At 45.8% G+C, this 17,204-nt stretch overlaps 1 protein-coding gene across 4 annotated transcripts in view; it reads right to left on the bottom strand.

Moving 5' to 3' along the window:
* Positions 1–1,530: 1,530 nt before the first annotated feature.
* The window catches only part of CNNM1 (cyclin and CBS domain divalent metal cation transport mediator 1), a 61,106-nt gene continuing 45,432 nt past the window's right edge, over positions 1,531–17,204 (bottom strand). For all 4 annotated transcript variants that reach the window (XM_023240823.2, XM_045040540.1, XM_023240821.2 and 1 more), the window contains 4 exons: positions 6,962–7,145; positions 6,661–6,810; positions 4,927–5,028; positions 1,531–3,943 (listed from right to left, as the gene is read on the bottom strand). In XM_023240823.2, the coding sequence (XP_023096591.2) occupies positions 3,864–3,943; positions 4,927–5,028; positions 6,661–6,810; positions 6,962–7,145 (516 nt within the window). In that variant the 3' untranslated portion in view covers positions 1,531–3,863. The remainder of the gene's footprint in view (positions 3,944–4,926; positions 5,029–6,660; positions 6,811–6,961; positions 7,146–17,204) is intronic.

The following is a 17,204-nucleotide window of genomic DNA, read 5'->3' as shown; positions in this document are numbered from 1 at the left end:
CTTCCTATTTAAAGATGCTGGTCATTTGTAAGGGAAGACACAAAACTGGGATCAGTAATCCTACCTGCTGTCACTCGTCTGTCATCTTCTCTAAGCACAGCTTTAATCCAGGAATTCTCAACAGGGTATAGTACCTCAAGGGAGCAAAAGAAGTCTGAGAGTAAAATGGTGTGTGGCCCTCCAAAGCACAGTCCTACCCCACAAAGTCTTAGTTCTTAGTATTTCATTTCTCTTGTTAGGGAGAATTTAAATTCAATTTTTCTCTTGGGGGAAGACACTAGTGCAAAAACTGGTTAAAAACACTTCTTTAAACCAGAACGTCCCTATGAAAATGCTGAAATATTTTTTGCATAAAAGAAAGCCCCAATCAATGGGAATTTGGCTCTCATTCTACCCTGGCATATAGGCTAGTGTTTCTCTCAGTGTGTTCCATTGTCCCCATGCTCACCCAAAAAAGGGTTTTGTGTTAAAGTTTGGGAAAAGCTGGGCTTAGTGAGTTCCATAGGTTTTGCGGTAGGGCTTCTCAGGGCCTCTTCTGCAGGTGCGCCCTGCGAAGTTCAGAGGTAGGACTGTTTTTTTTTTTCCGTTTCCTTTGCTCAGGAGGAGGACACTTACCTCCAGGGCCTGCCACTTCCTGGCTGCGTAACCTTGAGCAAGCCACTTGATGGCTCAGAGCCTGTTTCACAGACTAAAACCTTCACAGGGGGGTTTTGAGACAGAAATGAGTAAATGTATACCTAGCACAATACCTGGCACATAAAGACTTCACCAAAACAGCTGGTGTTTTCATTTATTATTGCTAGTAGGGTTAACAGACTGGAGAGTCTTAAATTGTCCACAGGCCACTAACTGACCTAAGTCTCAAATCCCAACCTTCCTTCCACAAAGATGTTAAATGCCCAAACACACCCTCTTACCTGTCTGGCTGCTCCGTCCTTGCGTTAGTTGGTTGAAAAATCAATATGCCTAGCTCTCTCCTGTTCCTTTTCTCAGCCTTTGGTTGGAAAACACTGGATTTGTACCACTTTGGTTCCTCTCCAGAGGGTCTGCAGAAGGGAGCCAGTGTGGACCAACACATTGTTTCAGGGGCTTTCCTGGGTCTGGCCCCCAAGACCTTGAAGTTGGAAGGTGCCCAGCCCAGTGCCTCACCCATCACGTGGGTTCAACAAATGCCAGCCCCTTCTCATTATCGGCTTGGTACTTCCTGTCCTCATTCACACTTGGGCTTCTCATTTGGGTTTTACTTTCCATTGCTGGCATTTGTTCCAGCAAAATCTTACCCATCTGGCCTCCAAAGTAGAGCACCAGTGCTTTCCTGTAGCCTTAAGTACAGCTTTGCACCTGGCCTTGAGAGCCTTGCCTCTTGAGGCAGGTGGGCCTCAGGTGAGACCATCCCATGTGTGCTCCGACCCAACCAGCATCTCAAATGTGAAACCGCTTGAGAACTGAGCTATTTCAGGGGCAAGAAAAACATTCCAGGAAAAGCATTTTCATTTTATTTAAAAATTATTTACAATTAAGCCTTCATGAATGCTTTATTTTAAAATCCTTTTTTTTTTTTTTTTAAACTTTTTTAACCTGAAGGAAATCTTGGGGAATAGAGTGGGGAATAGGGAGGGGAGTGGTGACAGGCTCCTTTGGGAATTTGCAAAGGGATGGGTGTATGCAACAGCAGTGGCCTGAGCCCCATGGCCTAAGCAATAATGACAGGTAGACTAGCCAGGCAGGCCCCCTTGGGCCAGTGGCCAGCTGGGCAGGAAAATTGCACAATGACAGTTCTTGTTGAAACTCAGTGTTCACCGGTTTGGGTTTGAGGTGCCCGGCACTGAGGGCTGACACTTTGCCAGTTCCTATTAGGCAAGAGTAGGTGTTGGGAGTAGGTGGCAGCTGTGGAATCATCTAGGAGTCATGCACTGCTGAGCCTCAGGCAGAACTGAGCAAGGGGTGAGAAGTCAGGCATACACTGCTGGAAAGAGCATCTCCAGTGGGAAAATCTTTACTTCCAAATGCTGTGGCCCTCTTGTCTGCAACATCTGCTCTGGTTTGGTGGGGAAGCGGGGACAAACGTGTGGGGGTGTGGTATGATACCCTAGGTTGTGCCAAGGATCTCTGAAGACTTCCACTTCTTGGCAGGTCCTAGCTTTCCCCATTGATTTGCTAGACACTAGAGAAGACCACTTGTATCTGTCTCGAACTGCCCACTGTTCACTTCACTCTGCATTGCAGAAAATTTGGGCTGAAAGTTCCACTGAGTTCAAATAGTGGTTTTTAACTCTTTGTGGGTGTGAGACATTTGAGAATCTCATGAAAGCGTTAGCCCTCTGGAAAACACACATAAGAACACATACACTAAATTCTGACAGTCGTACGGGCTTCATAGACCCTCTGAAGTCCAATAATGGAACCTCTGGGGTGACTGACCCCTAAATTAAGAACCCCTGAGTTAAAGATTCCTATGGGTAAGCATTTTCTTTTGAGATGCAAATAACCCAGAGGAATGAATTATCAGTCTCCTTCCCTCTCCGTGTGATTACTGATTGAATGGGTATGGGGGTATGGGAGTGACAGTTTGGGGGGAAAGAGGGGGTAAGCCTGGATAGTATACCCCAGGGGAAGCTTTGGAGATTGAGCAGGCACCAGGGGATCACCGGATCCCTGATTGAGGGAACTCAGGGAATGGGAGACAGAAAGGGAGACAGGTGTCCCAAAGACAACCTTCACTTATTTCTACATTTTCCCAAAGGTTGGTTGGCTGTGTGGTTAGTGGTCTGTGTGATTAGTGATTTTATTCTTGAATTAGGTATGTGGAGTTATTTCGCCACCTAGTGGCCATACTTGGAATTGACTATGCCCCATCATCCGGGTGAAAAGAGATCTAGTAAATTCTTGGAGTGAAGTACACTTAGCTGACCTGCTGGGGAGGAGTAAGGGGTGGAGTGGGGGGAACAGATGAAAAAGGACAGCGATTCTTCAATGTTCCTGTTTAATGCACATTGAAGTCCCATGAGAGCTTGCATCCTTCTTGGCTGACCTGGGCACTCTTTGGTTTGTCATGGCTATACTTGCTTTAACAGCTTAGAATTTTTCTACATAAGTTTTTGTTTGTTTGCTTTGATTTGAACTTAACACCTGAAATTCCATCTCTGGCTCCCAACTGGGTCTCTGCTCTCTGCTCCTTCTCTTCCAGAGCAGATTTATTGATGGATTGATGACTGCTGATAGGGAGCCAAAAAGATGTGTCCCTGGGCAAGACGGTGACTTGATGTTCCATCTCATTGTCTTTCCATTCCAGCTGAGACACACTTCCCAGGCTGCTAGAATCCTTATCTACAGGAAACTGGTCACCGACAGTTTTCTGTTCTGTAACATCACATGCCACCATTGCCGAGTCCCACAGCTCTAAAGTCCTGGAGAAACTCTTGGTGTATCTCCTGAACTGACCTTCATACCTGCTGCTCCAGCCGCCTATACTCCTGTCTGTCGGTGGCGCCTTCTGAGCTAAGCTAAGCATGAAATATGGCATGGGGGGAATCCCAAAGAACAAAAAGGGAGTCGGGTCCCAGAGTGGCATTGTCAGCTTGGGGTCATTTCTTCTCCAGTCCCAGACTGTGCCGTGGAGAAGATCATTTCTAGCATGTTCCACCGGAGGCCCCTCCATCCATGATGGGCACAGCAAGGCTCTGAGTCAAACTGGAGGCAACAAGGGGAAATCTGCCAAACTGACTGCTAGGGGTGAAGAGGTGGTAAGGAAAGCAGAATGCTCTGTCACCTGTGGGAGGCCTCGGGAGACACAGAAGATGGGAGGGTGGGTTCTCCCTCAAAGCTCTTGAATCTCATACACCCAGCAAACACTGTCTGCCCTGTCATGTGATCAGAGGCATTAAATTGGAGTTCTCCTCAGAGGCTCTCTCTCCGTCAGGTGACCTCTTCCTTTTTCGACCACCTGAAAAACAATTTGTAAGGATCAATCTCTGGCTGGAAGGACATTCCTTGATATGGACTCTCTCCAAAACAGATGCGGAAATGGTGGCAAAGCCCTCGACAGTTTTGCAGAAAGTAATCTGCATTGCATCCTGGTGTTGATATCAGCATATTTACATCTACCCGGGATGACATCTCCAAAAAGCCAGGCTCGTGCCAGTGGAATGGAGATTTCCTGAGGGGATTGAGTAAAGCGCAGGTAATGCCTCAGAACCAGGTCTTTCCATCTCCTCAGAACCAGGCCCAACTGCCTGGCAGACACCTCCTGTGAGAAGGCTGGTCTCACAGCCTTTGGTGTTCCATGAGCCAGGGTTTTGGTGGGTGTAGCTGGGGGCCATTCCCACACACCTACGTTCTGTAGCTTGCAAACAACCTTCTTTCTGCATTGGGGCAGGTGGGGTAATCATACCATTGTCCTCAAGGATGGAAGGGCACTGTGTTCCCAGCTCTGTTGTTTTTAGGGAGGAGTATTTTTCTGCTATTGACTTCCTTCCATGAAAGATACTGCTTTCCTTTCTACTGAGTCTCTGGGACACAAATTCTTTCTTTAAAGGACCAGACAGTAAATCTTACAGGTTTTGCAGGCCATTTGGTCCCTGTTGCAACTGCTCAACTCTGCTATTGTGGCCACAGATAACAAGTGGGTCTACGATCCAGTAAGTCTTTATTTACAAGAACGGGCAGGAGAGGGAGGCCAGGATTTGGCCGTGGCCATGGCTTGCAGACTTCTGTCCTAGATGACAGCCAACTGAATGGGATGCATCCCCCCCTCCCCCATTATCAAGGGCACAGTACTGGCCCAAGCCCTGTTACAGATTTCCATGATTATACCTCATTAGGTTCCCACAAGGAGTCAATGGTTCTTCCTCCAGCGGTAATATCCTAACATAATTTTTCTACTAACTAGCTGGTGGGAGGCTTTCATCTAGGTGAAGAGCTACTCACTCAAGGTTCTCAGCAGCTTCTTGCCCACGGTTTCCTCAAAGTCGCTACTGCAGGGGCTGGTCTCTGTGTCCAGGTTGATATTGCAACATTCACTATCTGATGCTGAGAGAAAGGAAAGAAGAAAGAACTCAAGTCTTCCCAACCTACACACCCAGGGATGTAGGAAGGGTGATTCTGAGTGATGTTCCTCAGCAGGTGAAAGTTCAAACCCAGAGCCAAGGCAGCGGTGGCTGTAACAGGAGGGGATGTCCGGGAAGCTGTTGGCTCTCATTAGTTAGCAAAGGGCAGTTTAGTGCCACAAAAGGAACAAAGAGACCAGGAGCGAGAATCTAACAATATAAATGTTATTTGGCAGGAGAGAGATGAAGAGGACAAGATGTTCTCTGTTCAGTATCTTTGCCAGACAAAAAGCACATTTGAGGACGCTGAGGTGGGGATACTTACTCAGACCCTGGGAAATCACAGGACTCAGTAACAATTAAGCACACGTCTGTTATCTTTCCCACCGAACCCAGTGGGGATTTAGAGAGGCACAGAATCTCAAAGCCAGGAAGAGGCCCAGGCCCTTAATACCAGTGAGGTAAGAACCTGACCTGGGAGGCAGAGTGGGGTGGTGGAAACAGCATTGCACGCAAAGGTATGAGGCTGATCCTGCTTTTAGTGCAGTATAGAGACCAGCCAAGTCTTTTCTTGGGGCCTCAGGGTCCGCATGCAAGGTCCCTGTGTCATACAAGGAGGATGGACTAGATGAACTCCAAAGACTATTTTCTCCATTCTTACTCCTTTGATACAATTTCTTGCTACATGATTTAGCTACTGAATTCAGTGTGTGAGGGAGAAAAAGAACACCAGTTCTAAATTCCGGTCCTTGCATGGTGCTTATGTATGTCCCAGATATTCTGAGTTAGCCACAAGTTCAAATACGTTGTTGTACTGACTGCAAAAATTGATGAGCACTTGTTGGGTCATTGCTCTGGACTCAAGGGGTCTCAGACTATGGACTGGGGCAGGTCTGGGAGGTCAGGTGTGGGGGCACAGGCACTGCTGAAGGCCTGGGGAAGTAGATCTCAGTGGGGCAAGGACAGGAGGATCTCAGGACAGGTGGGACATTGGGAGCTCAGAGCAACACCACTGCCAAGACAGAAGCGTTGAGAGACTCAGAGATGATATGCTCTCAGAACTCAGGACAAGTTCTACAGATTACCTCCTCTGGCCCAAAAGAGGGGAAGAGTGCTGCCAGTAAGAGTGCTGGCTGACTTCAGGTTCCTCATCTGTAAGGCAGGTCTCTAAGAACTACCTAATACAGAGAGCATGGTACCACGCACTGCGATACACCCTCTGTATAAGCTATTTCATTTATGCCCCAAGCTACTTCATGACCTAGCCACCATGGTTTACATCTATTAACATAAGGAAGAAACTTATCTGTTAAGATAAGGAAACAGCATCTTAGGTTAAAGTAACTTGCTGAAAATCGCATAGCTCCTAAATGAAGGAGCCAAGATCTGAATCCAGATGGAAACCTAGCTCCTAACGCCACCCTACACATGGTCTTCCTGGGAGAATGGATCGACAGGCCTGGTGAGCGGTTGGCGCTTAGAAAAGTGTGAGTTTCCCTTCCCTCGCTCACTGTGTGAGGAGGTGGTAATATTACATGGGGGCTGGGGTCCCTCCTTGATTTTCCCCGGGCCATCCCAGTGCCCGACGGTGATGACCCCAATTTCCCTGCCTGACCTGCTGTCGTAGGAATAGCTGCAGAAGACAGTGAGAGCTGCTGTGTGCTCTGTTCCTCGAGGTCCGTCATTTCTTCCTGGGTGAAGGCCATCTCCTCCATCCTCAGGTACACGACCTCGCCGGGGCTTCTCAGCCCATCTGAGCGGCTGCCTGGGGAGGATAGCAAGTGTGTGCCCATCTGCTCTGGAGAAGACCTGCGGCTCCAACTGCTACAGGATGGCAGCTCTGGGCAGGGTTGAAGGAGGAAGGTGGGGCTGCCCTCACCCTGCAGCAGCCCAGCCCATCCACCCAACGGACTTACACGGCAGGCTGTTTCTGTTGCTCAGGAGGGTGATGGCAGGGTCATCCTTGGGGGTCTGGGGTGTACCCCGGGTCGTAGGGGCTTTGGTGGAGTCTCCATCAGCAAAGGCCTCCATGTCGGGGGACTGGGGTGAGCTGTCCATGTGGCAGGCAGTGAGTGCATTCTGGTACTGCTGCCGAGTGATCTAGAAAGAAGAGGCAGAGAGGGGAGGAAGCTCAAGAGGGGCTGGACAGAGCCCTCCTTGGATGTGGTCAGCCTCTCCGAGCTCAGAAGCAGCCCTACTAGGGTGCGTTGGAACCCCTGACCTCTGTGGGTAAGGATCCATGAACCGGCTCCTTTCCCAAGCTGTACCAGCCTAGCAGTTGAGGGACAATGAGTCCCCACTGTCATTTTTATTGGCTCTGGACTTCTACGGTGCCCATGGAGGAGCCAAGCCTTCTCCTGAGCCTCGGAGGAGGTTGGAGGGCACCTTCAGGTAGCAGAGTACTTGCCCACAGAGAAGTTTTAAATATGTGCTTCCACTATTGCCAAGGGACCTCTTCCTAAGGGTCCACAGGGAGTGAAGTGAGGGAAGCTTTGCTGCTCCACGTCCTGTTGTCAGAAAGCTGGATGCTGAGGCCTGAGAGTGCACAGTCATTTCTCATTTGGACTTGGCCCGCCACCGGATGTGGGATCATGCTCCTATGTGGGAAAAGTCCACAGCAGAGGTCTCCGAGCTCCTTCATCAGATCATGGGAGTCTTCCTAGCGACTTTCCTGATGTGTCAAGCCTCACCCACAAGTAAAAGCATCTGGAGAATCAGGCTTAGCCAGACCAGAAGGGAATTCCCATAATTCCAGGAAGGAAACAACATGGATCAAATGTCTTTTCTGGAATACAGAAAGGTTTATCTGTCATCTCTGTTCTCTGGGTGTATGTTGCAGACTCATGCCTCGCATCCTTGTGTCCAGTAAAAACTGGCTAGTTTTTGTGCCACCCAGGATAGAAATGTGCTACCATGAATCCATGAATGGCACGGGGTGAAAAGTGACAATGGCACTTAGTGCCACACCATGTCTTCTCAAGCACTATGGTCACCTCAAATGTTTTCCTCCCTTCTTTACTGCATTTAGCTAGAGAACAGGCAAAACCACACACTGTTCATGTTCCTTCCCTTTCCTTTCGGGGCAGGATTGGTATTACATGTTGGAACAGTAAGGCTGCGTGCCTGGTAATAGGAGAGGGATGGTTAAGATTTCCACGTTGGAACGGAGGTGGCTTGAAGCTGGTTTGGTATCTGGCAAGGGCTCTTTTAACAGTGGCCCCTTGTCAACTGCCCACTCTCCAGCACCTGCCCTCTAGACCCTCCCTTCCCCGGTGGCTTGGATGCCTGGCCTCCCTGGGGGCTGTGGGTGATGCTCAAACTGAAGTCATGGAGTCAATCCTAGACAGCTCAGTACTCACATTCTCAGGGAGGTGACTCTCCATCACTTCTGGCTCATCCCACTTCTGCTTTCCTCATACACCTATGTTTCTCCTTTCCTTTCTGTACAGGCTGTTGCTCTGGTCATTTTTATTGAGTATTTTATTCTGCTTTATTATCCTCTGATGTTCTTTCTACATTTCCTAGATCCTATGGTCCTCTAATTACCGCAAAATGTTTAAAAATTTAGCACTCATCCTGAATGTTAGGTTATAATCTTCACCAAAATATCTAGCCTCGACAACCATTCAGGCAATGTTTTCTCATCATAAAGAGAAATCTTCTATTTCCCCTCAAGTTGGGAACTCATTACTTTGTTGGACATTATCAATCTTTTCTTCTCTGACAAACTTCAGGATGTCTTGCATGAGGATCGAGCAAATTCCAAGCACAACTAATCTAATCACAAAACACCAATTAAGAATGTATGTCTTTTTGCATTTTGTACGGGAGACCCACATGCAGAGATCCCAAGCTTCTAGCTATACTACTGCCCATTAGAGGGGACAAAGATAGTTCTCTTGATAGTTTAAAACCATTATTCTCAAATTTCAGCATCGGAATTACCCAGAGGCCTCGTTAAAAACAAGATCGCTGGGCCCCATTCTCAGAGTTTCTAATTTGCTAGGTCTGGAGTAGGGCCTGAGAGTTTGTAGGTCTAACGAGTCCTCGGGTGATGCTGATGCAGCTGGTTTGGAGACTGCACTCTGAGCACCACTGACTTAAGACCTAGTTAAAATCAAACACAGTCCTCCTACTCAGGTTTTGAATCCTTTAAAGGATCCAAATGGATAAAGTGGCAAAGTGTTAACTGGCTTTGATATTTTTCAGGCCCAAATGGCATGTTCTCTGCTTTATGGCATGCAACGATGGGGGTCTCAACTTAGCATTTGCCTAAAGTCTTCAATAGATTCAATGTTACTGTAGACTTTTACAGCCCCCTTTGTTGGGAAGTGAGAAATCAGGTTCCAAAATTTCCCCAAGAGATGTCAACTCTGGAGCCTACCCTCAGACTAAAACCTTACCTTGAGTCAATCACAGAACATCAGGCGTGTATTAGAGATTTCACCATCAATTGACTGTGATGCTGCCCATACTGATGGTTCAGCGACTTGCAGTGTTTCAGAGAAAGGATCAAAGTGACACGCTAATTATTCATGCCTCCCGGGACAGTGGTTCTCAACCTTGGCAGCACATTTGAATCACTTGGGAAGCTTTAAGATATCCTGATACCCAGGCAACACCCTTAAGCAATTATATCCAAATCTCTGAGAGTGGGGCACAGACATCTGGATTATTTAAAGCTCCCCAGGTGATCCCAATGCACACCACGGGTGAGTCCAATGCTCTGGACTCTTGGAAATGCCCCTGTAACCAATTATTATCTACACTCCCCTTAATAGTTGCCTTCACTGATGTTTGATTTTCATAGTGGACCTCCAGCTTGCATACAGGGCTGAACTAAAAAAAAAAGCTCCATGTGAAGAACATAAACTGGCAAAACTTGCAGATGAGGCCAATATGTACTATTTTTTTCTGATGTCTTCCATAGTCCTGTAGTAATCCATTTGATAAATACTTCAAGAAATTACTGCCAGGAAAAAGTTCCTTTCTCTAGAAAAATGATATACTTGATGAGAACACAAATGTCCACTACATTTGCCCTCTTTGCTTTTAGGACCAGGAAGCTCACAGATAAATTTATTATTTACTTACAGTAACAAACTCATGCCTTATTGCTTTTTCACCGAATTGGTTTGCAATTTCTTTTTAATTTCTTATTTAAAATATTATATATCATTTTTGGAATCATATATATTACTGGAAGTGCTATCAATTTCATAAAAGAGATGGAACTGATATTAGGTTTTAGGATGTGGGTGGGAGGTCTAGTGCTAGTGTTACTAACCCATAAGAGCTTGCTCTTGCAGGTAGAGGTTGGGATAGGAGGGTGGAACCTTCCATCCATAGGGTATATTATGGCTTACAGAGCACTTGGGTATGTGTTACCCCTTTGCTCTTCATAGTGACTGTGTTGGGTAGGCATGAGGGCTCTTTTGATCCCCATTTTACAAATAAGAAAATGAGGTCCAGAAAGGTTGAGGGATTGCCTCAAGTTTGACAGTTAGCAAGCTTTCAGAGTCCTAGCCAGGGCACTGTCTCCACTGTATGGGTTTTGCCTGGGAAAGTGCTATTCACTCATGGGAGCCAGGGAGGTGGCAGGGGAAGTGAGACTATGAAGCTCCAAATTTTCAGAGGGAGAAACTCCAGAGCCTAACAATGGTGCCCCTGTAACCTGGATATTGTAGTTTAAAGGCCTTTAGTCTTGCTCTTCAGGGACAACGATCTCAGCCTGGGCTCTGCACTGTGAGTGGGTGTGCCTGGCTGCACTAGGCTGTCTTTTACAATCCTTTAGAGGAGGTGTCCCAATAACTGCTTTGTAGCTTGGGGTCTATAGGCATCTGATGACCGAAAGCCAGCTGGCACACAACTGGAACCAGTGTCACCATCAAACCCAATTCTCTAATGTGTCCATGGGCTTCCCAAAGGTGGAGCTTTCTTTAGAGTCTTACAGGTTCTTCTGGCTTAAAGGACAGAAACATTTCCTAAACGACTCTTGATAAGCTCACCAGAGTACTTGATATTACTCTTTTTGGGTTAACTAGTTTAGATTTGGCTTCTAGTTTAGTCCCAGTGTTGCCACTTTCAAGCTGGCTTGTAACAGAGGCCCAGTGATAATGAGATAACGCCACTGAACCTGCCATCCAACTGTTAGAAATGACTGTTTAAAACACGTCCACATCGATCTCTCACAAGTTAACTCTATAATGGGCATACATTTCGAAGAAAAGCATCAAATCTATCATCATCTCATTTCATCTAAACTGTGCATGGCACATCATGAGGTGGGGAAGGGGCAGGAGCAATGGTCCCTCTGCCCCCGGAGTAGGAGTGAGTGGAGGTGTTGTCAAGGCAGGATGAGGTCTTAGGGAAGTAAATCCATAACTAAGAAAATAAAGTGAAAGACAAAGTAGGGGAAGGAAGGGGATTCCAAGTAGGGACAATGACAAAAGGAAGATGGAGAGGCAGAGATGATGAGTGAAGGGAAGACGGGAGGAAGGGAGAAGGAAGGGGGTGTGTTCTTGTTTGACTGTGAGATGGATTTATGGGCTCAGTTGGGACATTAGCTGTTCTGCCCAAGCTAGAAGCCTCTCAGGAGTGTTGCAAAGTGCTGTATTTAGTTTATTTCTGGACAGGTTCTGTCCAGGCCACATGCACAGTGAGCTGTACCATTCTCTCTTTGTTCTTAAGAAAAAGTGATATGTCCCTTCAGGAACCTGGGAGCAAGGATCCGGGAACTCTAACCCTCTTTAAGCATTGTTCTGGAGCAAAAGAACGAGCTGGGAATAAAACATTACATCTGGTAACAATCCTGAGTAAATGTACTCCTTCCTTATAAGGTACTGAGTTCCGTGTCATGGAGGCATTCACACAGATGTTAAATAACCACTTGTCAATGATGTTAGAGGGAAGATTCAGACAGCTACGGCCAGGACCTAACATTAGAGGGAAGAAGCATGGTTCTGCGTAGGGGGAGCAGGGTGGTTGCCCAGTACAGGGGTAAGGGCAGAGGTTGGGGGCGGGCCTATACTGTTGGTGGATGGTTGTATAGAAGGAAAGGTACTACCCACTAGTTACCTTCTCCCTAAGTCTCACAGCCTTGTTTTCACAATGCTTCCTCTTTTTAAATATATATATTAAAAAAACCCATAATCATAAACTACTGACATGTCAATCTGTCGCCTTGAAAGAAATTGTTGATAAGGCACCACTCTAGAAAATGTGTTCAGGAAACAACCTCTCACCAGCTGCATTTTCTAGATTCAAGCATTACTATTTTTTTTAATTCAGTTCTTTTATTGTTACTATTTTTTCACATTTTTGATTCAAGCATCACTTTTCATCACCTTGCTTCTTTTGTTCAACCATGTGAGAATTTCTTACTATCTAAAACAGTACTGTCCAATAGAAATATAATGAGTTGCATAAGTAATTGAAAACTCTCTTGTCACATTAAAAATAAGTAAAAACAGGGGCGCCTGGGTGGCGCAGTCGGTTAAGCGTCCGACTTCAGCCAGGTCACGATCTCGCGGTCCGTGAGTTCGAGCCCCGCATCAGGCTCTGGGCTGATGGCTCGGAGCCTGGAGCCTGTTTCCGATTCTGTGTCTCCCTCTCTCTCTGCCCCTCCCCCGTTCATGCTCTGTCTCTCTCTGTCCCAAAAATAAATAAAAACATTGGAAAAAAAAATTTAAAAAAAAAATAAGTAAAAACAAATAGAGGGAATTAATTTTAATAGTGTTTTGTTTAAGCCAACATATCCAAAACAATTTCACTTCAACACAGAATCAATATAAAAGTATTAATGAGGAATTTTGCATTCTGTGTTTGTACTAAGTCCTTGGAATCCAACGTGTACTTTGCATGCACGGCACATTGATTTGGATGAACCACAGTGTGTTTGGCAGCCCCGTGTGGCTACTGGCTACTATGTTGGGCAGCAGAGGTCTAGCAGATCAACCTGAATCTCTCTGCCCAGTTCTGATAATCCGGCCTTGTGCCCAATGGTGCTCCCACTGCTCGCACACGCAGAACCACTGGGCCAGCCCAGCTCCTCTCTTCACACTCCCTTGAATGCACTGTGCTTACTCATCTTCCATATGCCTGTTTATTGGTATCCCTCCTCCTGTTCTTTCCTAATTCTTAAAGGTCTGGTCCATTCGCAGCAATACAGTGCTTAAAATAAGTGTCACACAAACTCTTAATCAATTAGATACTACCCTGCTTTGGTCACTATTGCTTAACCTACATTTCTTCTCTCTTACTAGATTTTAAACTCATTAGGCAGAGGATATGTTTTACATTTCTTAGTATAGCCACTGGTGTCTAGATCCCTCGTTAATGCTCAACCTACTGATTGGCTCATTGAGGAAGTCAAACCACTGCTCAAAAGCCAACATGTTTTTATTCTCTCTTTATTGCTGTAGATACAGGCATTTCTTAGTGCAGCTTGAGTTCAAATTGTCTTCTCTTACACAGCAGCCAGTTAGGAACTCAAGCATCCTCTAAATTACAAAGGAATGGAGACCTGTTTACCTTGAAACTAACCGAAGTAACTGTACACTTTTGGACATTTTTGAGTTGGCAGCCAACGTGTCCAGAAGTTAACCTTCAACCAGTGTGATGACTCCTATCATTTAATGAAGTTCATCTCTTACAACACAATCTTGCAATTTAGGGATTCTGCCACCAGATGGTGATGGGGCATTTTGGTCACGGTTACACAATCTAGACTATAAGACATGGGCCAAATAGTCTTAGTTTAATGATGATATTTACCAAAAGCATTGTTAAAAAATGTATAAGGATTCTTTGGTACCTTCATTCATAATTTACTAACTATGACTAATCGTGGCTTTAATATCTCTCCCAGATAATCGTTAGATACAACTTTCTAATTTTGAAGCTTATCTTAAAGTCAAATTACTTCCGGACTTAATAACGTTCTGGAACTTTTGTTGGACATGAAAACCCCTTGCAAGCTCTCCATGCAGCCAATCACAGGAGCCTGGGCTGTGAGGACACCTCTCTTCAACAGTCTTTAGCTTCCTCAAAAGCTCCCCCTCTGTTAAAAAGGTAGGGGGGCAGGTGGGTGAGGGGAATAAAAGGGCAGCCCTAACAAGTCTATTACATCAGCATAAGGGAATTTTCAACTTTAGTCTAAGGCATCAACTTAACTTATATATACATATATAAAAATAAACAAACAAACAAGTGCACGTTCAAACAAGAGCTTGAACTCCCAAAGTTCCCTTCTATAGAATTGTTACAATTGAAGTTTTTAAGAGACTGGGGCAAGGATTTGAAGGAGGTTTCTGAATAATACTTTAATTGGTTTCTAACCTCCCCTCAACTTCTACTTTTGACATTTAGTCTTCTCAATGTCAACATGTCAAGGTGGGAAAAGGGACCATGTTCTGTGCCACTTAGCCGCCCTGGGTCACAGCAAAGTCCTCTGGCCTGACCAAAAGGATGACACCTGCACCTGAGAACTGACCTCGGGTTTGGGGTTCTCAACATCAGGAAAGACACTTCCCTTTTATGTTCCTCATTAGCTGTAGAATGTCCCCTTTCCTTATGTTCTAGGCATGGATATCCATGAGCTCATCTGTAAGTTTCAAGAAAATCCTTACAAACTCCATGCCAGGTATTCATCTTAACACATTCCTCTTTGTGGAGCTGTCCAATACATCCCCTGAAAGTGCTCCCCAATCCAGGCACACCTAGACATGTTCCAGAAAACTCTGGGCTCACCAGTTGATCATTAAATAGGATGCCTCAAATTCTCATTCATTCTCCTCCCCAAACCAGCAAGCAAAATCTTCATATTGATTTCCTAAACTTAGGATGTAAATAACATTAGGGACTGAAAGTCTATGTCGCTCCCCGCCCCAAATTCCTATGCTGAAATCTTAACCCCCAGCGAGATGACATGTGGAGGGGGCGCCTTTGGAAGAAGTTAGGTCCTGAGGGTGGAGTGCTTGCGAACGGAATTAGTGTCCTAATAGGAAGACAGCTTGCTTCCTGTCTCTGTCTCTTCCCCCATGTAAGGATACAAGGAGAAGATGGTTATCTGCAAACCAGAATGTGGGATCTCACCAGACACTGGATCTGCTGGTTCCTTGAACTTGGACTTCCAGCCTCCAGGACTGTGGGAAAGAAGTGTTTGTTGTTTAAGCCACCCAGTCTATGACTATTTGTTATGGCAGCCTGAACTAAGACAAATGCGAAGACCTAAGAAACAAACTTAATTGAAAATTCCCAGTGCACTTATAGTAGAATTAAGTGCCTTCCTCTGGCTTAAAGATGCCAGACAACATTGCTGCTGACCGTCCACTGTCATTTCATGCCAGCCTCTGTCTTTGCACGCTGCGTACCAGCACTCAGATCCACGAACCACCGAGCTCTTTCCTGCCTCTGTGGTTTCTCTCTTGAACATTCTCCTCCCCTCCCCTTTCAGGTCCCAGAAAAAATGTTGTTTTGTCAGTCTGCTCTGATAACCATTCCTAAAGGAAACCCCTTGCCAGCTCTGCCCAATCACTGTTTATCCCGCTACCTTGTTGGTTACCTTCCTACCCTTTATCACTACCTGAAATTAGGTTCTTCATGATGCGGTTACTTGTTTATTCTCTCTGTCCCCCTCCTAGCACAGAAACTCTAGGAAGGCAGGAGCTTATGGTCTTGTTCACCATAGTATCTTGTCAATATCAAGCACAGAGTAGGTATTCAGTCAATATTTGTTGAACCGCTTACTCATATTGTGACTTTCAAGTTCTTTTTCCACAAACCGTGTGACCAGTACTACCAACCAGGAAGAGCTAGCCCAGTAGAGTTTCTCTGTTCTCATTTCTTTCCTACCTCCACTTCTGAGGAAGGCCTGCAATGAGAGGGCTTCAGGACAAGGAGGCAGGGAGGAGAATCATGGACTTTAGTTTTCTGAGGTTTAACTTTAGTGTCACATTAGATTTGTTAAGTGTCCCCAGTCACACACACCCATGAGTATTGCTGGGCTAGTTGCCACAAGTTATTTCTTCCTGGGGCTCCTTCAACTCTGATTTCCCACAACTCTTCCTAAAGACTGGGGTTTTGAGGGTTTGGACTCTGGAGACAGACTGAATTCCAAAGCTTGGCTCTGCCACTCGCCAGCCATATGAACTTAAACTCCTCAAGCTCCAATGTCTTCATGTCTCAAATGGTTATGACAGTAGTACCTACCTGACAGGGTGGTGATCAGACAACCTGGATCATTCAGACAAAGGAGTCCCAAAGCGCATGCACAGAGCACCCCACAAACAGTTATTATCCCACCCCACCTTCCAGGCTCAGCCCCTCCCTTTGGTAACTTTCTATCTTTATGTTTCTATCTTCACCTCAGGGTATCTGCAGAGTTCTGGAACACAGAAAGCCAGACAGTGCACACTGCTCTCAAATTATCAGAGCTTGTGTTCTGGACAGAAGGAGAGAACCTCCTCCCTCCTTTGTGATAAATATATCTCTCATAATCCAGGTTGCGACGGGACAAGATATACCAGCTCAACTCATTGGGTGTTTTGTTGGACTTGGATAAATGGGGCTCACTCCAGGCATGTAACAGGTTGCAGAATGCTAGCAAATAAAACCTATCAAAGCACAAGAAGGAGGACATTTTAGAAGGTTTCTGTGCAACACCAATCTTCATGTGAGGTATGAAGCAATGGCCCCCCTACCCTTTAACTACAAGGCAATGAGCACTGTGGCCTCTCTCTCCTGCATGTGCAAAGTGATGGATGTTCCGAGCTCCACTGAGCTCAGTGATTGCTAAGGGTGTAATGGTTACACAAAGGGTTTTTGCTTAACATACCTGCCAAATTGCATTTTAGACTTGAAACAGAAAGACATAAAAATATACTATCTTAGGGAAAATCACAGCATGGTTTCTTCCATATACTTGGTTTATTAATCACTCGCAAATTTATCTCGGAAAAACAAATCAACCTGGTGGCAATGGCAGGGGGTTCAAAAGAAACAGTTCACTGGCAACTTGTCTCAGGCAACCTAATTCCGCACTGGTTTATGCCTCAGTTTCCCCACACAGAAAATGGGGATCAGGAGATCTTAAAAGGGTGACAAATTAGTAATCAAGCTAACCGAAAACAGGGCCCTTGTAAAGCCAGGGAACAATTA

This window comes from Felis catus, chromosome D2, assembly GCF_018350175.1.
Source record: "Felis catus isolate Fca126 chromosome D2, F.catus_Fca126_mat1.0, whole genome shotgun sequence".
Classification (NCBI taxonomy): Eukaryota; Metazoa; Chordata; class Mammalia; order Carnivora; family Felidae; genus Felis; species Felis catus.
This window is presented reverse-complemented; position numbering and strand designations above follow the sequence as displayed.